Here is a 25,330-nt window from a genome sequence, read left to right as displayed (position 1 = left end):
GAACTGCGAGCCCGGGTTCTCTACCTGAATTCTCCAGGTCCTTGTAGGCTTCGGCCCAAGACTTGGCCATGTTGGCCAGGGTGTACTCCATGATCTGGATGTCGGTGATGGGGCAGTTGCACTGGGGGAATTCCTCCGCGCACTGGCACCTGCACTGGCTGTTCTGGCACACGTACTCTCCCTCCCCGTTGCACATGATGTAGCTCAAGGCCGACTGGACGAACTTCTCTTGCAGATACTGAGGGAAGATGATCTGAAGACCTGTTGGAGAAGAACAAGAAGGGGAGAAAGGAAGGTTAACGGAGGTGTTTCATTAACAGTTTGGAGAGGTGATGGGAGAAGTCTGGAGCCGCCAGCTTTTTCTTTTTTTTTTTTTTTTGAAGCCCGTGAACCGTCACCAAAATATTTCTGGGCCTGCGAGGCCTCCGGCTACTGCTGGTCCTTCGCCCCCTCAAGCCCCGACCTTGGCCACCTCTCAGAGGCCTCCTTCCTTCCGTTTCACCAGGACTGAGCCGGAGCCAGATCTGGTGTCGGCCTTTCCCGTCTGGGGAGAAAACCCTTATGGAAAGCACAAGACCGTGGTCTGTTTTGCCTTCCGTCCGTCATTTCTTTCGCTTTCCTTCCTTCGCGTGTTTATGGACTCTACTTAGGAAGCACGAGTCCTGAGCTAGGCGCTAGGTCTATAGAGATCCAAAAAAAAAAAAAAAAAAAAAAAAAAGACAGGATCCTTGCCCTTGGCGGTGAACAGTAGGATCATGAGGGACGGACCCGGACCCACATCGTGGCAACGCAGCTTCCTAGACCTGAGCACGGTGGCCGCGTGAGGGGGGGAGAGCAGAAGGCTGCAGCACTGCTGGGGTGGCGGGGAGGCCGCCGCGGGGCGGCTGAGAGGTGGATGAGGGGCATCGCAGGAAAAGAACAGGAGACACACCCTAGTAGCAAGGATGAAGATGTCAGGAGCTACCGGTGACTGATGGATGGGACCGGGGGGGGGGGGCAGTGGGAACAGGTGTCAGAGGGGAGCAGATGCCAGAGGGCACAGGGCTTTCCCGGCTGCTGGGGCCTGGGACGTCCTCGAGCGCGTAATGAGGCCGCCTTGGTAAATTTCAAGGAGAAGCGTAATACGGGGCCGGGGTGTGATCTAACAAAACCAGGGCATCATCAAAATAATAATATCGGTGCGGGACGACCTCAGGGAGGATTATGTTTTTCTCCTTCGCTCTAAAGACGAGGAGGCCAAAAACAAAAAACAAAACAAAACAAAACAAAAAAACAAAAACAAACAAACAAAAAAACGAGGAGGCCAAGGCCCATGGAGGGGAAACGACCAGCCCGAGGCTACAGGATGCACACTCCGGCCCATGTCTCATAACCTTGTCTCCGCACGTTACTGATCAAGGCCGAGTCCTGCCAGCCCAGGACGCAGACGGGGCTCTCCGGGTGCGCACCCCTCGCCCGCCCCGGAGACGGCAGCGGCGCAGCCACCCCCCCCCCTCCCCCGGGCGTCCGCACAGAAGGGCAGCCCTGGGCGACGTCAGCTCCCCACAGCAGCGCGTGTCTCTACCTCATCCCGAGCCACCGGTGTGTGCGGGGCTAACGGGTCAGGGGTGTCCACCCCGTGGAAAGCGGCGGGGTTCCCCGGATTACACTTTCTTCTCATTCATGCTTCGGGGACACCCCCCATCCCACTCACGAAGGGTTTGCCGAAGAAGCTCGGCACTTCTCCTTCTGCTTCACAGTTGTGCCTCTACGTCCCCCTCCCACCTTCAAATCATTTAAAAAAGAAATGAGGCGCCAGCACGTCAGCCCGTCTTCAGCGGCAGCCGAGAAATGACTGTTCCGGGGGGGGGGGGCACTGGGGACACGAGGTCAGGCCCCTCTGCCGACGGCCTGCCCAGCTCACCCCTCCTCACCCCCCCTCACACCTCGGGTGGCCACCCCAACCGTCTCACGCCTACTTCTTCCTCCGTAGAACGGAGACGCTCGCCGTGCCCACAGCGCAGAGCTGCGGAGGGGCCAAGGGAGGGAACCCCTGCCAACTGCCCGGAACAGTTGCTGGCACACGGCAAGCCGAGAGCAAATGTTACCTGCTACCTTTTTTTTTTCTTTCTTCCTTTTATTATCGTTTTTGAAAATATTTACTTTTTTTGAGAAAGAGAGAGAGCGAGAGCAGGGGAGGGGGTGGGAGGGACTCCTCAAGGGACTCTGCCCAGCCTGGAGCCCAACAGGCGCTCGGGCCCACGACCCTGAGGTCACGCCTGAGCTGAAATCAAGAGTCGGACGCCTGATGGCCCGAGCCCCCCCGGCGCCTACTTTTGGTGGTGACAGTGATGACGAAGTCGCCGCTGGGACTGACGTGGTTCACAGCGTCAACAGAACCTTCAGGAGCCACGAGCAGGAGCCGTGGGCACCTAACCACGGAGGAGAAGGCCCCGCAGGCTGCCCCGAGCTGTTTGCAGGGACTCACCCAGAGTGGGCTTTAGGGCTCTGTGCCTGTTGGGGCTGCACGGTGGGGGGGGGCAGCTATTCAGGAAGGCGGGTCCCCCTCAGTCCGTACGGAAGGTTCTCAGGGACGGAGGGAGCCCGTGGCTTGGGCACCGCGGGCTGTGGGGCCTGGTGGCTCCACACCAAGGGCCAGGGGCCCGGTGGGGCTGCGTGGGGCTGGCGAGGGCTCGCCCCCCGGGAGCGCGACACAGACGCCCCAAAGACGGGCCCAAGCCAACAGGCCGTGCGGTCCCTCCTCGGCGACGTCGACCGTTCTTTCCGACTGTGCACTATTGAGTCATTTTATCTGTATCACGGTTTTTCCGCTTCCGAAGCAGAATTTATTTTTAGCTGATCCCAATCCCCTATAGGCATCTGAGTCTATGGATTGGGGTTAAGTTCCTGTTGGAACTCTATAGACTATACTCTCAGTCCTATTTTTCTAGCTTGCTCATCATTTTCTTTCTCCCTTTTGTAGGGGATAAAATATTCTATTCTTGGTCCCGGCCCAAAAGGAATTTGGGGAGAGCATTTTTAGAAAATTGCGTCAAATCATCTCTCCGTTTGGCAAGGATACAAAAGGCAGTATTACCTACCACGTTTAATGCAACTGAACGCAGATGAAGTTTGGGGCTGGGGGGTTCCGGGAGCGGCTGAAACACAAAACTGATTGCTCTTTAAAAATGGAAACTCCGATCACGCCGAGCTGTCTCGGAGGCAGAACCTCCTGGGCGATTTTGAAAGAGAATAATGAAGACGTAGCAATTAAAAAGCACTTTTCTGCAAAATGTCATTACTGTTTAAAGTTACATAACCGTTTCTACGGCGGCCGAGGTTCACGGAGCAGTCAGCGGCCCGGCCGGCTCCTGACGACCCGGGTCCCACGGGGGGGCCGCTGCTGACCCCAGGCTGGCGCCCGGCCGGGGCCTCCACGGGGCGCAAATCACCGGGGGGGGGGGGGGGGCGCGGAGCCGCTGTCTGCAGGACACACCGCTGCTGCCCGCTGGGGTGGGGGTATCCTGGGCCCGGTTCCCAAAGACACAGAGGGGGAGGTGGGGGAGGGAGGGAGAGGGAGGGAGGAGGGGGGGAGGGGGGAGGGGGAGGGAAGGGGAGGGAGAGAAGACAAAAGAGAGAGAAAGAGAGAAGAGGAGAGGAGAGGAGGGGAGGGGAGGGGAGAGGAGAGAAGGGGAGGGGAGGGGAGGGGAGGGGAGGGGAGGGGAGGGGAGGGGAGGGGAGGGGAGAGAAAGGCCACCATCATTGCCGAGCATATAAATTTTGCCTCAAAAGACCCAGGAAGGCCATAGCTGAGCGTTTCCCTTGAACACCAAGTCACTCGTGCTGAACATATGGGACATCTCCCCCCAGTCTCATTATACTTTTCTTTAAAATCTTGTTATACTTTAAATTGGAATGTTTCACTGTTCTACGAAGCGAGTGGGCAATGGAGAGGTGGGAACAACATCCACGTCATCCTCTTTCTCTTCTGATTTTTGCCCCATCTCCCTTCGTCTTCCTCCCACCTTAGCTGCAACACAGACATCTCACGATTCTTTTTTTTTTTTCTTTTTTGTATTTTACAGACAGTCCTTGTGTGTGGAGGAAAGATTTCTCCTTCTGTCCATCACACGGCGGGGGGCGGGGGGGGGATAGCTCTGTCCTCTCTATCCCTTTGCTTCCTCACTCCTTCTTCCTGATATTATTATTATTTTTCAAACACACCAGGCGTCCTGCCCTTCTCTGGTCCCTCCCTTGTGCGGGTCTTGTTCTCCCCACGGTCTTTGCACGGGTCCTTCCCTGTGCCAAGAATATTCTTTCCCCAGATCTCTGCGTGGCTCCCTTGTCCTGCAACCGCAGCCCTTCCCAGGTCACCCAAATGACAAGGCTTCTTCTAGGGGCGCCCGGGTGGCTCAGCGGTTGAGCACCTGCCTCCGGCTCAGGCTGTGGCCCCGGGATCCCGGGATCGAGTCCCACATCGAGCTCCTTGCAGGGAGCCTGCTTCTCCCTCGGCCTGGGTCTCTGCCTCTCTCTCTGGGTCTCATGAATAAATAAATACAATCTTTTTTAAAAGAATGCTTCTTCTATTTTCATCAGAGGACTAATTACTGATGGAACTGAGCTTATTCATTTGTTTTCATGTTTTTTCTCATCTCCCCCATTGGAGAGTGGGCTTCAGGGGGACAGAAGCCCTGACCTCTAGAATATAAATTAAGGGCAAGCCCCCGTAGAGGCTCCAGACACTCATTTGTTGGATTTTCATTCAATGGCTAATTCTCTTTTTCACCCCAACTGGAAAAAAAGAAAAGAAAAGAAAAGAAAAAGAAAAGAAAAGAGAAGAAAAAGAAAGTGGCCTCTAAACACTTGGAGGATGTTGGAACTGGCCCAAAGCTGGCCTGAAGCCCCACAACCAGAGTAACAGACTCAGGCCTCAAATCCAGGAATCTGGGCGAGCGCGTCCAGCTCTGGGGCAGGAGCGAGTGGGCCTGAGAGGGACTCCTGCCTCAGTGCTCCCCCGGGGGCTCTGGCCCAGGCGGCCCCTGCCGACGCCTTAGCCTCAGAAATTCAGGTCACTCGCCTGTGAGGTTCCTCGCAGGGACTGCTGTGGGGAGGGGAGCGGGAGAGGCCTACGCGGCTGCCAGCGAGCACCTGGCTGTTATGGGCTGATGCCTGCGTCCCCCAAGGTCATAAGTCGAGGCCCTAATCCCCCAGAGCCGCGCTGTGATTAGGGGGCGAGGCCCTGGCAGCTGATTAGGTTTATGTCAGGTCACAAAGGGGGGCCTCCATGAGCGGACTAATGAGCTTATTATTTTTTTTTAAGATTTTTTTTTTTAAATTCATTTGACAGAGAGAGAGATGGAGAAAGAGGGCGCACAAGCAGGGGGCCAGCAGGCAAAGGGGGACGAGAAGCAGACTCTCCGCCGAGCAGGGAGCCGGACGCGACTTGATCCCAGGCCCCGGGCATCCCGACCTGAGCCCAAGGCGGACAGCTAACTGACTGAGCCACTCAGGTGCCTCATTTTTTTCTTTTTAAGATCTTTTTTAAAATGTGTTTCAAAGAGACAGAGCGAGCACACGCAGGGGTAGGATTAATGGACTCCGGGGAAGAGAAAGACACAGGAAAGCTCCCCGTCCGCCTCCCGCCCTGAGCACACACGGCCCTCCCACCAGGGCACAGCTGTCCACACGCCAGGCCGAGCCTCTCCCGGACCCTGTGACCTTGGAGTTGCGGCCTCCAAAGCCGTAGAGACGCAGCTGTCCCGTGGGAACCATGCCGTCTACACTGCTGGGCTCCAGCAGCCCGAGCAGACCAAGACGGGGCACGAGTGGGCCTTCAGCAAGTGCCGGGCCCTGCAGGCCCCCATAGGACGCAGCCCTTACCTGAACTGGGACACAGGCTCCCAAGGAGCCCCCTTTGGGCCCATCGGAAACACGGCCAGAGCGTCCCGCCTCTCGAGAACCCTGCGGGGATCCCCACGGGTCGCTAGGACTTGTCCTGCCGATGTGACTCCTCCCTGTCCTCTGCCTCCCTCTGTCCCCTTCCTGGTTGCTCCGGGTGCCAGGCCCTGTGCCTAGGGTGCAGGGGGGGACATACGGCAGGTGCTCCGTGCCCTCGCTGACCCCTGGCTTGGGGACAAGGTGGAACCAGCGCTCCACCAGAGGAGCTGGCTTGGGGATGCAGCAGGAGGCCGGCGGCCGCAGGGGATGCGGTAGGCCTGAGGCCTTGCAGAGTCGCATGGCTTAGGGCACCAGGGGCTGCAGGGGACACGGCATAGGGCTGAGGCCTCACGGATCCGCACAACTTAGGGCACCAGGGGCCGCAGGGAGAGCCGCTCAGAGGGTGGGAGCCACCTGCGCCAAGGACTCAGGCCACAGAACTTCCGGCTAAGGACCCACCTGAGCAGCGCCCTCTTTTCCGGTTAAGGGTCACCTTTTTCTGTGTGTGCGTCCACCTCCAGGACCCCGGGGAAGAGATGCAGGCGCTCTGGTGCCTCAGAGAAGATCGAGACCCGGGAGGGAAGGATGACAACGGGCAGAGACCCGCCAGCTGGTGAGAGGAGCGGCACTGCTCCCAGCAACACGGGTTAAAGACCCTCGACGAGCCTGCCTTCGGCCCAGGGTATGATCCTGGAGACCCGGGATCGAATCCCCCGTCCGGCTCCCTCCGTGGAGCCTGCTTCTCCCTCTGCCTGTGTCTCTGCCTCTCTCTATATATCTATCATGAATAAATAAATACAATCTTTTAAAAAAATTCAAAAAAAGTAAAGACCCTTGCTGAGACGGACAAGGAGGCGGCTGGGAGTCAGGAGACGTGAGCCCCCCTTCCCCCCCAGCATTGTCAGGTTTCAACCACCGGACAGCACGAGGGCAACAGGGCTCCCAGGGGCCCCGACGTCCAACTCCTTGACACCTTCAGTGACACCGAACCGCTGCCTGAAGCAGGGGCCTGGTCCCGGGGCCAGTGCTCGGGGGTTCGGGAGACGGATCCCCCATCCTCCAAGCCGAAGCTGCCTCGGAGATTGGGGGGTGCCGCCCCAACCTTCACCGCTGACCCGGCTCCTGCTCTTCCCCAGTTAGGAGCTCCTGGCCACCTCCTCTTCCTCCAACAAGCAGTACCCGGGGGGTTTGCTGGAGGAGATGCCTCCACCCGGTGAGGACACGGACGGGCTGCTTGGAGACGCGACACTGACGCATAAAATCCAAGTTCAAGAGACAGAGGCCTGAACTGATGAGCAAAACATAAAAAGCAGCATTACGTCTGGAACATAGTAGGTGCTTAATAAATATATTTTAAACATCGAATAGGGGTGCCTGGTGGCACAGTGGGTGAAGCGTCGGACTCTCGGTTTCAGCTCAGCTCAGGATCTCAGGGTTGTGAGGCCAAGTCCAGGTCCAGGCTCTACACTCAATGAGGAGTTGGATTCTCTCTCTCTCTCCCTCTTTCCCCCTCTCCCCATCCACCCCATTTGCCCTCCTGTCTCTCTAAATACATTTTCAAAATCTTTTTTAAAAAAATAAGTATTGGGGATCCCTGGGTGGCTCAGCGGTTTAGCTCCTGCTTTCAGCCCAGGGCGTGACCCTGGAGACCTGGGATCGAGTCCCACATCAGGCTCCCTGCATGGAGCCTGCTTCTCCCTCTGCCTGTGTCTCTACTTCTCTCTCTCTCTGTGTGTCTCTCATGAATAAATAAAATCGTTAAAAATAAATAAATAAATAAATATTGAGGTTCCCCTGGGGGGCTCAGTCAAGCACCTGCCTTTGGCTCAGGTCATGATCTCAGGGTCCTGGGGATGAGGCCCCATGCCTGGTCCCTCCCTCCCATCCATGCACGCCATCTCTCTCTCTCATGAATAAATAAAATCATAAAAATAAATAAATATGGAATAAGCCAGTGACATATTATGAAGATGAAAGAAAATAAACCATGCATGTGGGATGCGGGCAGATCCTGAAACAGGAGTGTGTGTGAGGAGATCCAGACGACGGGCGCCCCAGTTCCCCGCAGAGGACATGCGTCGAGCAGACACGGGGCGGTGTGCGACCCCCCTGGAGCAATCAACGTCTCGGTCAAGGCCGGGACCCTCGATCTCTTCCTTTGGCTTGTCTGCATTTTGGATGAACGTGGCCTTATCTTACTTCAGGTCACAATTACCTACAATAGTAGTAGTTTCGACGGACGTACGTGCTTCTGATCGACTTCACTGCAGACTTCCGTCAGGGCTAAGAGAACGGGGGGAGACGCAGACCCTGCTTTGCTTGAGTGGAAGCGGCGGTTCATGCTGTTGTCGCATCACCACGTGACCCCCCGCGGATGCCTCTGAGCCCCACCGGGTCCCAGCTGTTGCCTCCTACCTGCGAAGGTCTGCTTGTCGCATCCTGTCCCTTTCTGAGAAGCGCGAGGTGGGGAACACAGCGAGGGGGCCCCTTTCGCCGAGAGCCGGCCCGATCGGCCCCCCTGAGGGAGGCCAGCGATCCCCGACTGGCACACGCAGGGCTCCTGGGCTCCGACCGCCACGCCGGGTTCCAGCGCGCTGGAGGCACGCGGGTCAATTACCCATCTGTTTGGGTCTCTACTGCCGTGAATTACAGTCTCCGTCGCTGACAGCTCGTTGGGGTGGAATGAAAATAAGACGATAATTCACCGGGTGAAACCGTGCAGAAAGGGCGAAAAGGCTATGATCTCATTCAGAAGTTCAGCCCTTGCCTCTGTGATGGGTCATGGGCACCCGGGTGGGGCGGGGGGTGGAGGTGGGGATGAAGAGAGGCGGGGAGGCGGGTGGGCTGTGGCACCCCCTCTGGACGGCGTGTCCTCGCGCGTCCCCAAGGACCAACCTCTGTTCTGGGATCCTGAGGAATCCACTCGGAGGCCTCAGATGAGCGATTCAAGTAAATGAAATTCAGCCCAACGGGAGGAGCCCGTCCTCGACGCCAGCAATCTCTAGGGACGGAACAAGGTGCCTTCGTAGGTAGAAGAGCCCCCGTCGCTGGCCGTGCACAAGAGTTTAAGGACTCCGAGGCCCGAATGGCACGTGATTATCATGAACTGGAATCCGGTGCACCGACCCGGCAGCGTTCTCCCTTTGAAAAACGTTACACACCCGCCCTCCGCCCCCCAACCACCGCCAGCCTCTTCTCTTGGGTGGGTTCACAGGACACGTCTTGGCCAACGAGGTGTGAGCACGGGGCCTGCCGACGATTCCAAAACAGACCTAGAAGCGCCGGCGCACAGGCGCAGCCGTGTGTCCACCCCGCGGGAGCAGCAGAACCACGACGCTCTTGCATCCAGGACGCAGCCTTGGGAGGGAACGAGGGTCTCCGTTCGCCCTGAGCTCGGGGGCCGCTGGCCACGTAGCCCGGCCTGTACGGGGGGGGCCACCCATGGCCCCAAGTCACCCACCACGGCTTGGTTTTGTAACGGATCTTATTGGACCACAGCCACGCAGGCCCGATGTAGGGCTGTCCGGAGCGGCTACGACAGGGGCTGTGTGAGGCCCACAAAGCCAAAGACATTTACCATCTGGCTCCCGACGGCGACACTCTGCCAGCCCCTGGCCTGGGCAGCCACCGAGATCGTTCACCCTCAGGTTTCTATGCGTCCACTCCGCGCTGCTGTGCGGTCACCCCCTAAGGGAAGACGGACTCGGCGTCGCCTGTGATGGGCCAGGTGACCTTCGAGACTCTGGAGGAAGCGGGAGGACCGAGAAGCACCCCTTGGCCCCTGCGCAGGAGGCGGGTCAGGAGAGGGCGCCGCGTAAACGGAGCACTTGGGCCGCTGGGAGGACCGGGGCGCGGGCTCCTCCGGGACCACGGCGGCTCCGGAGAAGAGGACCCGGTCTGGGCCGTGGAACGGCCAGGGTCGCGCAGGCCCGCAGACTTCCAGAATCCGACTTCATAAAATTCCAACACGAAGGCGCCCTCAGTGAGGGACCGCGATGACGCTGATTCAGCTTAACTACGGGCCTCCCCACAGATGTCGTGATGAAACCAACCGTGACGCCAACGACCCCGTGCTCCCGACTCCTACACGAGCGGACGCGTCCACGTTCTTGTCCAGGCCCCCTTCCCCGCTGCATCCTGCCCGGCCCCGCCACCCCCGCCAACGGGGCACCTGTCTCCTGCCCGGACTTGCTCCTGCTGGGAAGCCAGCCTCAGGGGGCTAACGTCTGGTTGTCGCCCCGTGGGCGCTCCCGCGGTAGGGCCCAGGTAAAAATCAGATCAACCGCTGTGTCTCTAGACCGTGTCGGCATCTTGATTGCACGACCGACCGCCCCAGAAGGGTGGACGCTTCTGTACGTAAGCGGTGCCTCCACGGAGAACAAGACAGGCTGGACCGCACCGGTGGATCCCCTCCCAGAGGATGGCTGTTCCACAAATGTCATTTCCTGGCCTCACCCCGGGGCCGGGGGCCATCGCGGGCAGCCCCCTGCCGGCAGCCACAGGCACCCTGCACGCGGCTCTGGCTGTGCTAGGACACGCGTCGTACCGCGTCCTGGCGTTGAGGCTCACGTCCCCCCCGGCCTGCGATGTCCTGGGATGCCGGAGTCGGTGCCTCACTCCCTATCACCTAACGCATCACCGGGTCCCAGTAAACATGTTTGGATGGAGGCTGAATGTGGACAGAACACGATCCAGAGAGGACTGCGCATCCCTGCGCCACGGCCCTCGCGCTCTACCTCTCTGAGGCCGTCCTTCCCGGGGAGGGAGGACCTGGACAGCTTGAAGCCTAAAACCACCTCAACCTCCACCCAGTAATGGAAGGAACATCTGAGAGAGAGAGAGAGAAAAAAAAAAAAAAAGGCCAAAAAACATCCTAAGAGAAGGACGATGCTGAAGGTCTTGGCTACTGATCCGAGCACATATTTTGCCTTAGATATGGCCTTAGATGCCATATTTTGCACAGCTACGAATTATGAGCCTGAGGAATGAAGAGCTAAAACTGTGTCTTTCAGCTCTTTGCACTCTTTCCAAGATTCCGAGCACAGAGCTAGACCGTAGTAGCTGTGCAAGAATAGAGCCGCTCAATCCGGCACCCGGTAGGCAGGTATGTCGACGCACCGCTTCATTGGAACCGGTGCTGAGCTACACGCTGGAGACAGGGAAACCGAGTAAGACGCAGCTTTCTGGTCTCAAGCAGCTCCAGCTGGGGCGGGGGGCGGTGGGGAGAACACGATTCATAAATAGAAAAGGACACTATACAATACGCACATAAATATACACAAGTTTCAGTGGAAGGGGGGGAAAAAAAAGAGAATCCTCTAGTTTTATGAGGGTAAAGGAGTCCGGAAAAGTCACCTCGGACAGGGTTGCATCCAAATGGTATGAATAGCCCGGCATTTGCCAAGCTGTGTGCTGCCGTCGTAGGTCTGCAAATGTAACCAGGATCAAATACGTTCAGGAAACCCCATATTTAATCTACCTCTTGAGACTCATAACACACATTAGCACAGTGAAGGCACTGACAAGTCCTGCAGTAAATAAGCGTGGTTTATGCCGTGGGATCCGATGTGTTTCCGTATTATTGAGCTTTCGTTAAGTTGCCGCGTGGTAACAAATAACCTCAAAATCACAGTGGCTTACAACCACAAGGGTTTATTTCTTGCTCATGTTCATGTTGGCTGAGCTTTGGCTGTATTCCAGATGTCTTCATCCTTTTTTTTTTTTTTCCTTCCAGATTTTTATTTGAATTCTAGTTAGCGAACCCCTAGCGTAGTATTGGTTTCAGGAGGAGAGTTTAGTGACTCATCACGTACCTACAGCACCGAGTGCTCGTCACAACAAGAGGCCTTCTCAATGCCCCTCACCCATGCAGCCGACCCCCTCACCCACCCACCTCCTTCCAACAACCCAGTTTCTTCAATTTCTTAGCTTCCTTCCTTCCCTCTCCTACTTTTCTCCCCCCGTCCCACACGTTCATCTGTTTTGTTTCCTAAATTCCACATATGAGTGAAATCATGTGATGTGTCTTTCTCCGACTCGGCGCTCTCCTCTCTCCAACTCCCCCCATGTCACGGCAAATGACAAAAATTCCTTCCTTTTGATGACTCTGCAATACTCCACTGCATGACAGACCTCGTCTCCTTCATCCATCCAGCAGTGGACGGACACGCACAGTCTGGCCGTTGCTAATAATAATAACACTGGGGAGCAGGTGCCCCTTCCAATCAGTATTTCCGTATCCTTTGGGGTAAATAAACACCCAGGGGTGCGATTGCCGGGGGGTAGGGCAGCTCTGTTTTTAACCTGTTGAGGAGCCTCCACACTGTTTTCCAGGGTGGCTGCAGCAGCTTGCCTTCCCGCCCACAGTGCACGAGGGCTCCCCTTCCTCTGCGTCCTCGCCGGCACCTGCTGTTGCTCGTGTTGCTCATTTTTGCCTTTCTGACCCGTGTGAGGTGATAGCTCATCGTGGTCGGACCGGCGTTTCCTCTAGACTTGAAGGAGCAGCGTGGCTCGGGCGTATGCCACCATCGTGACGGAAGGAAAAGAGCAGAAGCCGCACCAGGCCGTGTCTCCTAACCTGTCTGCGGCGATGGAGCACGGGGTATGATCCCCTACTTCCTGCTGGCAAAAGGCAAAACCAAACCACGTGGCCGAGCCCAGTGCCAGCTAGCTGGGAGGTGTGCACCTCCCACGGGGCAGCCCTGCCAGTTGCACGGCCGTGCACTGGTTTACGTAACCCTCTTCGGGGAGGCAACAATGGAATCACGCCATCGACCACGAAACAAACTTATTTTTGCACCAAACCCTTTTTGAAAAAATTCGATCACCAAATGACCCAGCAAGTCGGTTCTTAAGGCCTGTATAGCCCAAAGCATCGCAGGCAGGTATTCAAACATTGTACACAAATGTTCCTAGCAGCGGTCTACACGGGAGTCAGGGAGTGGAGACGGTCTACGTGCCCATCAAGCCGTGAACGGACGAACGGAACGTGGGGTACCTACGCATTCAAATATTAACTCGGCCGTAACAGAACAAAGTGCTGATACACGCTACGACATGGGTGAACCTTGAAAGCGCTTTGCTAAATAAGAAGAAGCCAGACACCAAAAAAAAAAAAAAAAAAAAAAAAACACATGTTGTGTTACTCTATTTATATGAAATATCCAAAAAAGGCAAATCCATAGAGACAGGAAGCAGACTAGTTGCCTGGGGCTGGAGGGAAGGGGTGGGGTGAAGAATGATTGCCTAATGGGTACAGAGATGATGAGAAGGTTCTGGAACTAGATGGTGGTGACCACGGCACAATGTGGTGACTGTACCTCATGCCGCTCGGTGAACTGTGCATTTGAAAATGGTTACGATGGGGCCCCTGGGGGGCTCAATGGTTGAGCACCTGCCCTCAGCCCAGGGCGTGACCCCGGGGTCCTGGGATCGAGTCCCATGTCGGGCTCCCTGCATGGAACCTACTTCTTCCTCTGCCTGCGTCTCTGCCTCTCTCTCTGGGTCTCTCATGAATATTTTTAAAGATTTTATTTATCCGTTCATGAGAGACCCACAGAGAGAGGCAGAGATGCAGGCAGAAGGAGGGAGAAGCGGGCTCCGTGCAGGGAGCCTGACCTGGGACTCCATCCTGGGTCTCTAGGATCACGCCCTGGGCCGAAGGCAGCACTAAACCACTGAGCCACCTGGGCTGCCTCAATAAATAAAATCTTTAAAAATAAAAAAAAAAAATCCTGATTCTGGTTATATACGTTCCAGGTTGGGAGACAATGTGGTTTAAGAGCGCGGACGTTGAGCGGATCTGGGTTCAAATCCCTGCCGTGCCACCTACGAGCCGGTTGCTTCAGTCCTGTGAGCCTCAGCCTTCAAACCCGGAGCAGGGTCTCTGGGGAGGCCTGTCCGAGATACTGATACCGAGGCACCGCTCCTCACCTGGCCCGGGAGCAGAATGCGGTACACCCGAAGTGCAATGATCATTTTACGTCGGACCTATCGGCTTTTAGGCCGGGTGCTTAGTAGAACGTGCACGAGCTTCCCACTGAAAGGAGCACAAGGGCTCTGCGCCACCCTCCCCCGTGCTGCAGGTCAGCAGACCCGGAGAAGCCCCGGGAACCAGCCAGCCCCGGGTCCCAGTCCTACGGGGTCAGCCGTGGGTCCTCCCCGTCCCGCCTGTGTCCTGACCCAGCCTCCCACTGACGCCTCAATCCGCTTCTTAAGAGGAGCCCTGGTCATCGCCACGGGCCGAGCCGCGTCCTCCTGGGTGCGGGAAGGAAAACCGACACCGGGTGCGGCCGAGCGGGGGCTGCACCTGCCCAGCGGGCTTTGTGGACCCACGACGCCCGAGGGCCCCGCTCCCGCCGCCTGCACCCGCTGCTCCCGCCAGCCGTGCTCTCCCACACGCCGGCCACGTGGGCGCTCCGCCGTCCACCGGGCCCCAGGGCCACACCTACTCACGTCCCGCCCTCCTGCTGTCCTGCTGCAGCTGGCGCGGCCTCATGCCCACTGTACCCACATCTGGGAATGTGTCCTGCAGACCCGGAGCTCGCCGGACAAGCTGGGAAGCCTCGGAGCCCGGGCGACAACGACCCAGAGGCCAGGGGAACCTCGGGAAAGTGTCCATCTGTCCTTCTGTATCCTGGGGAGCGGGGTCCCCTCCGCCCGTGGGCGGGACGGCTGGCCTGGCCCTCGGACGTAGGCACAGTGTCCAGGAGGGAGCCGCAGCCCTAACAGGTGTTCCTCCCAGCAGGTGCGGGTCTGTCCCCGCCGCTACTCCCTGCGCCCAGGGGACTATGAAGGCCACCCTGTGCCCCCACTGCTGACGCGGCCCTCTGCGCCGCCTCCTGCCCGCCCTCCCCCCTCCTTTACCCCTCGTGCTCTTCCTCCCCCCAGGCCCCTCCCCTCCTCCTCCTGCGGCCTGAGCACCAACCATGGGAAAACCCCGAATTCAGCAAATAGCCCTGGGCCCCTACGGCCGTGGCACCTGCGGATGGGATGACAAGCAGAGCTGGGAGGCCGAAAGCCCTTGTCCGAGGCGGCCCATTGTCTGACCTCACGGCGGCAGAAAACCCAAACCCAGACGAACAGGTGCAAGGTGAATAGAAACAAATGAATCACGGAGCGGAAGAGGTCCTCAAAGAGGCTCCTGGGAGGAGGTGGCATTGGGAAGGTTGGGGACACTCCTAATCACCCCTGCCTTACAGCTGTAACCCCCGGGGCGGCAGGGAAGGCGCATGTGCTCCGGCCTGTGCCGTCCACGCACGTGAGCTCAGGGGCGGTGGCCCCCTGGAATGGGGTCCCGCGTGACTGCGACGACGGGCGCGAGGGGCCGAGAGCGGTGCTCCTTGTACGCCCGGTGATTCGCTCACCGCTGGTTCCTTCACTCACAAAGCCACGTAACCAATATCCTCAGAGCATTGTTTGTGTGCCGGGGCCTCTGGAGACAGAAGGGGTCCCTACGGCTCAGGGGTTCTCACCCTCGGGAGTCAGGTCATAGGGTCCTAGGGAAGAGGGTGGGTGCGGTGCCCGACAACCGAGCAGACGTCAGAGCAGCTCCCCGGGAGGTGTGGAAGCCTTGAGACTGGAGAGATAATGCAGAAGAGCGAAAAGTAGTGAAAAATAAAACGATGTCTATCATGAAACGCCAGAGATTCCTCAGGCCTGGAGTCGAGACACTATTGTGTGTTGGACAAGAAGACAGGCAAGAGTTTGAAGATGTTGCCCGAGTGCATGAGTGATACGCGATGGAGCGAGTCTGGAGGGAGCTGAAGTTTCTGGAAGCAGAAGCACAGGAAGAGAGAAGAAGGGGAGGAGGGGGAGGGGAAGGGGATGGGGGAGGAGAAGGGGGAGAGGAGGAGGAGGGGGGAGGAGGAGGAGGACAAGGGGGGGAGGAGGAGGGGGAGAAGGAGAAGGGGAGGGGGAGGAGAATGGGGAGGAGGAGAGGGGGAGGGGGAGGATGGAGAGAAGGGGGAGAGGGAGGACAGGGAGAAGGGGGAAGAGGAGGGGGAGGAAGAGGGGGAGGAGGAGGGGGAGGAGGAAGAGGGGGAGGACAGGGAGGAGAAGAAGGGGGAAGGACAGGGAGGAGGAGGAGGAGAGGAGGGGGAGGAGAAGGGGGAGGGGGAGGAGAATGGGGAGGAGGAGAAGGGGAGGGGGAAGACAGGGAGAAGGGGGAGGAGGAGGAAGAGGGGGAGGAGAAGGAAGGGGGAGGACGGAGAGGAGGATGAGGGGAGGAGGATGGAGAGAAGGGGGAGGATGAGGGGGAGGAGGGGGAAAAGGGGGAGGACGAGGGGGAGGAGGGGGAAGACGAGGAGGACGAGGGGGGGAGGAGGAGGAAGGGGGAGGAGGAGGACAAGGGGGGAGGAGAAGGGGGAGGAGGAGAAGAACGAGGGGAGGGGGAGAATGGGGAGGAGGAGGAGAAGGAGGAGGGGAGGAGAATGGGGAGGAGGAGAAGGGGGAGGGGGAAGACAGGGAGAAGGGGGAGGAGGAGGGGGAGGAGGAGGGGGAGGAGGAAGAGGGGGAGGACAGGGAGGAGAAGAAGGGGGAAGGACAGGGAGGAGGAGGAGGAGAGGAGGGGGAGAAGGAGAAGAAAGGGGAGGAGGGGGAGGAGAAGGGGGAGGGGGAGGAGAATGGGGAGGAGGAGAAGGGGAGGGGGAAGACAGGGAGAAGGGGGAGGAGGAGGAAGAGGGGGAGGACGGGGAGAAGGAAGGGGGAGGACGGAGAGGAGGAGGAGGGGAGGAGGATGGAGAGAAGGGGGAGGACGAGGGGGAGGGGAGGAGGGGAGGAGGAAGGGGTGGGGGAGGGGGAGGAGGGGGAGGGGAACTACCGGAGACCAACCAGGGAAACGCACCATGTGATTACCAGGATGTGGGGAGAAGCCGCTTGGAGCACAGAGCCTCGGGCGGCCCCGCGTGGAGTGGGGAGGCCGCAGCTGGATGCCGGGCCGGGCCAGGGCACTCCCTCCTCCGTGGGCCTCACTGCCCCCCATCCTTTGGCAATCGCTGCTCAAGGCCTGCATCCCCGCCGTCGTGGTCCCCGCCACCATTTGTCTCCCCTCGGTAAAGGCGACGGCCCGAGCCGGCCCTTCCCGTGCCCTCGCCCTCCCGTGGGTCTTGCCACGCGGCAGCCGCAGGGATTCGTCCCGCGTGTGAGCCAGGTCGGGTTGCTCCGCCGCCTGAATTCGCGATGGCTCCTCACCGCATCCAGAGTAAAGTCTAGAGTCTTCTCCATGGTCTACAAATTTCTACACGACCCGTTCCCTCACCATCTCTCCGATCGTAAAGAAAATATACGTCCCTGCTTCCTTGTTTATCGTCTGCTCCCCCGGCAGCCACGCACCGTGAACTCCAGCAGGACGGAGACGCAGCTTAGGCACGTCAGGCCGTGCATCCGGCGCCTCCAACACCCTCTGCGTGCGGCTGGTATTCAACAAATATTGGTAAATGAATGAATGTACGAATGAATACATTTGTGGATCATCCCAGATCTCAGCAAAATATTCTCCGTGCAGCCCTTTCCACATCAGCGAGCTACTAAGGCGGCGCCCTGCTCTCTGCAACCTCCGCAGGTGGATACTGGATTAAGTCGCATGACAGTGTCGCCGAAACACTCAACGGGCTTCTTGGAGAGAGAAGTATAAAAATAAGAAGTTGTCATTATGCCATTAGTGTTATTACTACCAGTTTGGCTGTGGCTGTTTTGACTACTAATAGCCTGGGATCGTTTCTCTGATCCTGTTGTTCTCATTCCCGGGGTCCCCCGATCCTCGTCTTTCTTTTCCCTATTTCCTCCCGCCTTCACCCTGTTTTGCGCACGGCCTGGGGGACACCGCAAGGTGCACGGCATTAGAGGGCCATTCGCCTCATCCTCAATCCACCACAATAAAACTCTGCAGCATCTCCCCTCCCAGCCTCCTTCAGCTGAGTTGGGAGAGGAAAGAGGAAGACAGGGCACAGCACTGGGGGAAGGAGAAGCTCGGCGGTCAGGCCATCAGGGGTAAACGCCGAGCTCGCTCACTTACAGAGTGACCTCCCTCACCTGTCTTCCCACCTACAAAGGTGGGATGTTACCTACGCCTTCCTCCTAGGAATGGTGTGAGGCTTAAAAATGCGACAAATTAAAAAAAAAAAAATGCAGGGATCCCTGGGTGGCGCAGCGGTTTGGCGCCTGCCTTTGGCCCAGGGCACAATCCTGGAGACCCGGGATCGAATCCCACGTCGGGCTCCCTGCATGGAGCCTGCTTCTCCCTCTGCCTGTGTCTCTGCCTCTCTCTCTCTCTCTCTGTGACTATCGTAAATAAATAAAAATTAAAAAAAAATAAAAATAAATGAAACAAATATAAGTACGCAGTACAATTAAATGTACGTTAAGATAAATAAAAACAAATAAATACGAACACGACCACACTAAGGGCGCACGGCCCCTGACACCTAGGGAAGCGTCTATAAATCTCATCCACTGTTACCTCCTGACTCCTCCGCCCGCGTCCGCGCAGCCGCCTTCTAGCTGGGCCGGACCACCTCCTGCTCTTTTATACGTCTCTGCTTTATTCACGTCTTCTCTTTGCAGAGGATGTCAGGAGGGAGCGCATTATTAAATAAATTTTTAATAGATGCATATTATATACACGGAAATGTATACACATAAATCATGTGTGTACAGCGCTATGAATGCTCACAAAGCAAACACCCCCGTGTGCTGACATCCGGATCAAGAAACAGACTATTATAAACACCTCCAGAAATCTCTCCCGTCTCCCGTCAGTCCCTTACTCTTCCTCCCCAAAGGTTAATGCCCTCCAAGCTTCTAGAACAGCGCATCTGTCTTTACGGTCTGGGCCTGTATCGAACCGGCATCACATGGCCGTGCATCCCCTTTTGTGTCCGGCTTCTTTGACTCAATGCTACGTTCATAAGATGCTTCCGTGTGGCGGACAGGAGGGTAGTTGACTTTCTCCCATTCCTGAGCTGCAGCCTGTCATACGGATGCATGACAATTTATTCATCCGTTTACTTGTTCATGGGCAACGAGGGCTCCCTCCATGTAGAGGCCGTTTTGAATAAAGCTGCTCTAAGATAAGCATTCGCGTCTTTGGGGGAGCATGGGTCACGTTTCTGTGGGTCACGTTCCCGAGAATTATAATTTCTGGGTCACAGGATAAGGATGGATTGAGTTTTTAGTAGATTCTGCCAAGAGAGTTTTCCAAAGGGGCCGTACTAATTTGTTCTCCCACAAGCAATGCATGTGAGTTGCCAGGGTTCGACACCATCCCTGCTTGCTACGGTCAGGGTTCCTCATTTGAACCAGACCGACGGCTGTTCTCGAATACTGAAGTGGGACTTTATTTTTTATTTTTTTTAAGATTTTATTTATTTATTCATAGAGACAGAGAGAGAGAGAGGCAGAGACACAGGCAGAGGGACAAGCAGGCTCCACGCAGGGAGCCGGACGTGGGACTCAATCCCGGGACCCCAGGATCACGCCCTGCGCTGAAGGCGGCGCTAAACCACTGAGTCACCCGGGCTGCCCTGAAGTGGGACTTTAATTTACATTTTCTGAGGGCCAGAAAAGCTAATCGGCCTTTCAAATGTTTATCTGCCATTTTGATATTCTTATTTGTGAAGTGCCTGTTCATGTCTTTTACCCATTTTCTGGTCTTACTGGATTGTCTGCCTTTTTCTTGTTGGTTGTAGGAGTTACTTACGTATTTTGCACAAGGTCAGGTACATGTATCCGGAGAAGAAATTTATTTATTTATTTATTTATTTATTTATTTATTTATTTATTTACTTATTTATTTATTCCTACTCTGCAGCTTGCATTTTCATTCTGTGAATAGCAGTGTCTGATGAACAGAGATTCCTAATTTTGATGTGTTCCATTTGGCGATCCTTTTCCTTACACTTCGTGCTTTTTGTATCCTACTGAATAAATACCAACCTACCCAAAAGTCATGAGATAGTCTGCTGCTGTCTTATTTTTAAGACTTTTTTTTTGTGTTACCTTCCACCAAGAGAATATTATTCTTCCTCAGATATTTTTTTTTCTATGACTCCTCTACCTCACCCGTCTGAGTGACTTATTTCCTTCCCGAATCTCCATAATGGTGTGCCTTATTTTCATGATCTCTATTATATTACATAGTACCCTGACTCTTGTGTATTTCTCTGCCCTTCGTCTCTATCTCGTCCCTACACTCCATTCAACAGATTATCTAAATTCTTCATGGTCTCCTCACTCAGCTCTGGTCATGAGGCCTGCTACGTGACTCTAAAATTGGTCTGTCTCTCAACCTCAGCTGATACCTGTATGGCCTGAATCTGTGAGTGCTGCCTCTGAGTGCTGCAATTGCCCCTCACTGGTCACCCACCACCAATCTACCCTTGTCTAATTAGTTGACCACCAGACAGCCAGAGATCTTCCAAAATATCAATCTCTTCATGCTACCTCCTTTTCAAAAACGCTTCCACGGTGCCCATTACCCTCAAATTCATGTTCAAGTCATTAGTGTGCTGCAGAGGCCTTCCAGGATCTGGAGGATTGTTTTGTCTTTTCCACCGTTGGTGTCTCTGGTTGAATCTCTTAAGACACTTTCATTTCCTTGAGTGCTCCTTTTTTTTTTTTTTTAATTTTTAATTCTTGAAAAAATTTTTAGACGTCTTTTTTTTTTTTCTTTTTAAGTGCTCCTTTATAAAGACTCTCTCTGCCTCCGTATCCATGCTCCTGCCTCCTCTTCATCTTCCAGGTCTCATCCTCTGCATCTTCTCTGATTCCTTAGTAGGTTAAGTCTCAACACGTCTGGTACCAAGAAGCCCTCAGAATTTTTCTACACTGCAATTCTTTATGCCTATTATTGTTTGTTTAAGCCCACCTTCTCTGATACAGTGTGTATTCTCTAGGGACACAAACTGTGTCTGTCTAGAGCACCACTATACCCTTATGCTTGGTTGGATGCCAACGTGGGTTCCTACAAAATATGTCTATCTATACAGATATGTCGGTATCTCCGTAGATGTCTACATATACACATGTGCTTGCTGTAATGAGTTGAACTGATTGGTGCCCGTAGGCTCAGGCGTTCGCACTGGATCTGGCACACAGTCATGCTCAATTAAGGGTGGTGGTTGGTGAAAAGGACTGAAAGACCACCTACTTCAATTACCCAAACCTTTATAATGAAAAGGACTGAAAGACCACCTACTTCAATTACCCAACCCAGCAGAACGATGATTAAATAATCTCTCTAACATTTCCACCAGATGTCATTTACTTCTAACTCTGCTAACGGAGAATCACTACATACCTCAGCAGGCCACTGCAGGTTTGGGCATGAACGTGCCCTGGAAGTTTATACTGAGCTTGAACTGGGGTCTATTTCATCTCAGCTAAGAGCTGGGATCCTTGTCATTTCCTGCAAGCAGATCAGCTTTGGCTCATTTTATCCACATTAATGAATTTGACTAACTTTTCTGCAAGACAGCCTTTGGGGTATCTGCAGCCAAATCCTATTGTACCAAGTCAACTCTCTTAAGCTATCCATCATAAGACACCCTTCTTTGGATGCACTGTAATTTCTTAGCACCCCTCTTGAAGTGGGATGCCCAGACTAGGACCCGAGTTTCCAGGTGTGCTCTGACCAATCTAGAATGGGACAAGGGAGCCACCTCCTTTTTGGTGGATAACATACTTCTAGTAACGAAACCAATGGTGGACCTGGCTTTTGGGAGACTGAGACTTATACCAAAATTGCTTATTGAGAAAAAGATTTCAAAATAAGATGTGAAAGTGAATACTTAGAATGAAATAAGTTGGGGACATAGGAGGTGGGGGAGCCGTGGACCTCAAGCTTCATTAGCTTCATGGTAAATCAGCCTCTAAATGCGCCTAAGATCTTAATAACTTCCTGGAAACATCCTGTTAATCCCTTCTAAATTTACTCCAATTATAAGTCACAGGTCTCTCCACTGCCAACATTCACAGCAGGGTTAGCAAGTGTAGGCTGGAGCCAAGCTTCCCGGACTCAAACATCGCTCTCGCTTCACAAGGTCGCCACAGGTATCCCAGGAACTGATAAGTTGAAAATCTTGGCACGCCCAAGGCAGATCTGTCTCTCTTATCTACTTTCTCATCAGGTGATTACCAAACCCAGTGTCCACCCTCTTCTCCACTAAAGGGGGCAGGGTTATTCTTCCTGTGTTTGAGGTTTTGTTTTGTTGTGTTTTCTTTTAACGCTAAACCACTTTCCTGGTCTGAATTTCCTAGAGGGCTTTTCGTTCAGTGCTCCCGAGTGACATCCCCTAGCCCTCCCTGCACCATCTTCCAACCATCTTCTATAACAGGAGCCTGAATCAAAGGGTTGCCAAGGAACTGGGATATAAAAGTCATATTAGGCTCTGCTTAGCTCCACCTGCCAATCTCAACTCCACTTTCCTCCCACTGACATTCAGAATCACCTTTCTCAGATACCTTTCTAGAAGGTCACATTTTCAGTCTGCTCAAAGTTAAAGCATGCCATTTTTTTTTTCTGACTATAAAGTTAATACATGATCGTTGTAGAAAAGTTAGAAAAAGAACTGGGAGCCTAAAATAAATCATCTGCAACCTCACCAGCTAGAGGTAACCTCTTTTAACATCTCGGCATCTTTCCTTGCAATATTATTTTCCCTTATCCTTTCACGTTGTTAAGATCATGCCATACATTTGGTGAGAAACTATCCATCTTGGGGGCACCTGGGTGGCTCAGGGGTTGAGCATCTGCCATTGACTTAGGGCGTGACCCCGGGGTCCTGGAGTCGAGTCCCACATCAGGCTCCCCGCAGGGAGCCTGCTTCTCCCTCTGCCTGTGTCTCTGCCTCTCTCTGTGTATCTCTCATGAATAAATAAATAAAATAATAAGTATAATAATATAAGTATATATAATAATAATAATAATAAAGAAACTATCCATTTTTAAATGAACACTAGATCAGATTGTTTTCATATATTCTTGGAAACTCTTATATATAACATTTCGTACCTGCCTCATATGATATTGTAGGCATGTGACATAATTTGCACAGTCTCCTCAGGTGGAAAAGTAAGATCCTCACTCTTATTTTTTTGGCTATTACAAATCATTCTTTTTAAAACAGCACTATCTGTACTCAAAGCCTTGTATGTTTTCTCCTATAAGCTCCTCACTTCTTTATGATGAATTAATAAGGGTAAAATTACTATTTGGAAGAGTCTATTTTCCTTAAGGTCATAAGTATATAGGAAGCACCTAACATGGACCTGACATAAAAAAAGACATTAGGCCAATACACGTGTTAGTATATACACCAACAAAGTCATCCCGTAATTGTTGCATCCCTGCTAGCAGCGTCTGGCTACCTGTCTCAGCCAGCATGGAGCGTTCTCATTCGTGCGCTCTGCTGAAAGCACACACACAGACACGGACACGTATGTGTGGGTATAAATATATTAAAGACCAGAGATGATTAACGAATAAGGAGAAAGGAGGTTACGCAGAACCCAACGATGCTGTAAAATGCTCTCTAGGTCTTAGAATTCAAATAACACCTGCCAAAATACATTGAAAATCAAACACAATAATATAGGAAATTCGGACGGTAAGATATGAAACTTTAATATATATTAGGTCTGGAGCATCTATAAATAACACTGTTTAGACATTTTCATCAAAATAATCAGATAAAGCTCACATTCTCATGCTTTATATCTGAAAACTAATTAATAACCATGAATTCAGTGTCCTGTATATGTTAAAATTTTACAAAGGCATCCTACCCTGTCTTAATTTCCCCATTCCTGGTTTCTATCAGGTTTTCTTTCTTCTTCTTCGTTCTCTCACCACTTGATGCCTCCTCAATATCCCGAGTCTCTCCCCCCACCCAGCCTCCGTCCCACATTTCCGCGGGCATCCTACCTTGAAGGTGCAGTTTGCTCTCCGTGCTTTGCAGAAGGACGGAACTCACAGAGTCCAGATTGTCGTAGCTGTTACAGCCCAGAGGCCCGGTGCGCGTCTCTGTGACCTGAGTGGACATCAGGGGGACAGGTGTGAGACAGACGCCCTGGTCAGACACTTGTGAGACGGGGCCCCGCGGAGTCAGCCCTCAGCAGAGCAGAGCCAGCAGAGAAGGTCTCCTGGCCCGAGCCCATGGCCACTTCCCGGGCACCTGGCCTGTGCCAAGGCCACACGTGGGCCACCACCAAACAGACGCCGGGAGGGCGGGGCAGTCAAGTCCACGGACTGGAGCCGCTCCCTGGCTCTCACCCCGCAAGGTCACTCTACGGAGCGTATGAATTACCGAGCTGAAGCGGAGGAGGATCCGCGTTCATGCCTAACAGGGCCATGACTTTGCTGTGTGACCTAAGGAAGTCCCCCAACCTCTCCGAGCTTCTGTGTGACCTGAAGCTTCATAAATCCTGCCCAGGAAAGCTGAGCGCTGAGACATGATGGGTGGAGGTGCCTGACATATGTTCAAACACGGGCGTCGTGTTCCCCGAATCTCTATATAATCTGTCACCAGTACATATGCATTATTTGGCAAGAACAGTAAAATTAGGCCCATTTTCTGAAAGCCGTTTTATAACCATAAAGTAAGCTTGGTTTAGGGTGAAAAGAGGTCTCTCATCCCTCTCACCTTACTTCCCGCCACTTAATACAATCAAATATTGGGCAGTTTTGAGATTTGCATCCAACTCTGACGACACAGCACCAGTTGTCGCATGACCCGCACGATGGCCATGAGACTCTCCATGCCAGCTGAGCCTTCCTCCCCCTGTGAACCCTTTTGCATCTGTAACTTTTCCTTTCTCGGCCTCAAAGTCCCACCTACAGAGCCCTCCTACCCACCTCAACGGGTATAGAGATCACAGTTCTGGAGCGGTTAGCACGTCAGAAACAGTATATAGATGGAGGATTAGGAGGTTTTGTTTTTTGAACAATTTATTCTTTTTTTTTTCTTTTTTTGAACAAAGTAATGCCACAATTGTTACTGAACAAGGCTCAAAACTACCCTTTCGTTTTGCTCAGGATATCCTGGGAAAGGAAGCTACGGACGGGCAGACGTTCCTCACCGGGGCCAGCGGCTAGTCTTACACAAAGCTGGCAGCGAGACAGTTCTAGCCAGCGGGGTCTGGGGGTGGTGGCAAGAACAGGCAAGAAAAATCCACGTCCCACACCGAGTGCGGAAGACACTGGTAGGGGAAGAGTGGCTCCTCGAGTGGCCTCTGTGCAATTTCTCTGGGCCATTCCTTGCAAGGAGGCAGGCTGCACTTCCAGGAGGCACAAAAGAAGATTATCTTCTGACAGAGCTTCGATATCTCAATTCCACATCCCATCCGAGGGGGAGAGAACCATTTGGTGATAATGAAAACCAGGCCTTTGCTTCACTCGGACTCTGATGGCTTCATAAAG

At 54.2% G+C, this 25,330-nt stretch overlaps 1 protein-coding gene across 2 annotated transcripts in view; it reads right to left on the bottom strand.

Annotated features, from left to right (window-relative positions):
* The window catches only part of BRINP1 (BMP/retinoic acid inducible neural specific 1), a 169,155-nt gene that overhangs the window by 28,793 nt on the left and 115,032 nt on the right, over window positions 1-25,330 (bottom strand). For both annotated transcript variants that reach the window (XM_026002841.2, XM_026002840.2), the window contains 2 exons: window positions 23,837-23,942; window positions 25-261 (listed from right to left, as the gene is read on the bottom strand). In XM_026002841.2, coding sequence (XP_025858626.2) covers window positions 25-261; window positions 23,837-23,942 — 343 coding nt within the window. The remainder of the gene's footprint in view (window positions 1-24; window positions 262-23,836; window positions 23,943-25,330) is intronic.

The sequence above is a fragment of the Vulpes vulpes genome, chromosome 12, assembly GCF_048418805.1.
Source record: "Vulpes vulpes isolate BD-2025 chromosome 12, VulVul3, whole genome shotgun sequence".
In the NCBI taxonomy this organism is placed as follows: domain Eukaryota; kingdom Metazoa; phylum Chordata; class Mammalia; order Carnivora; family Canidae; genus Vulpes; species Vulpes vulpes.
Note: the sequence above shows the minus strand (reverse complement) of the source record. Positions and strands in the feature narration are given on the sequence as shown.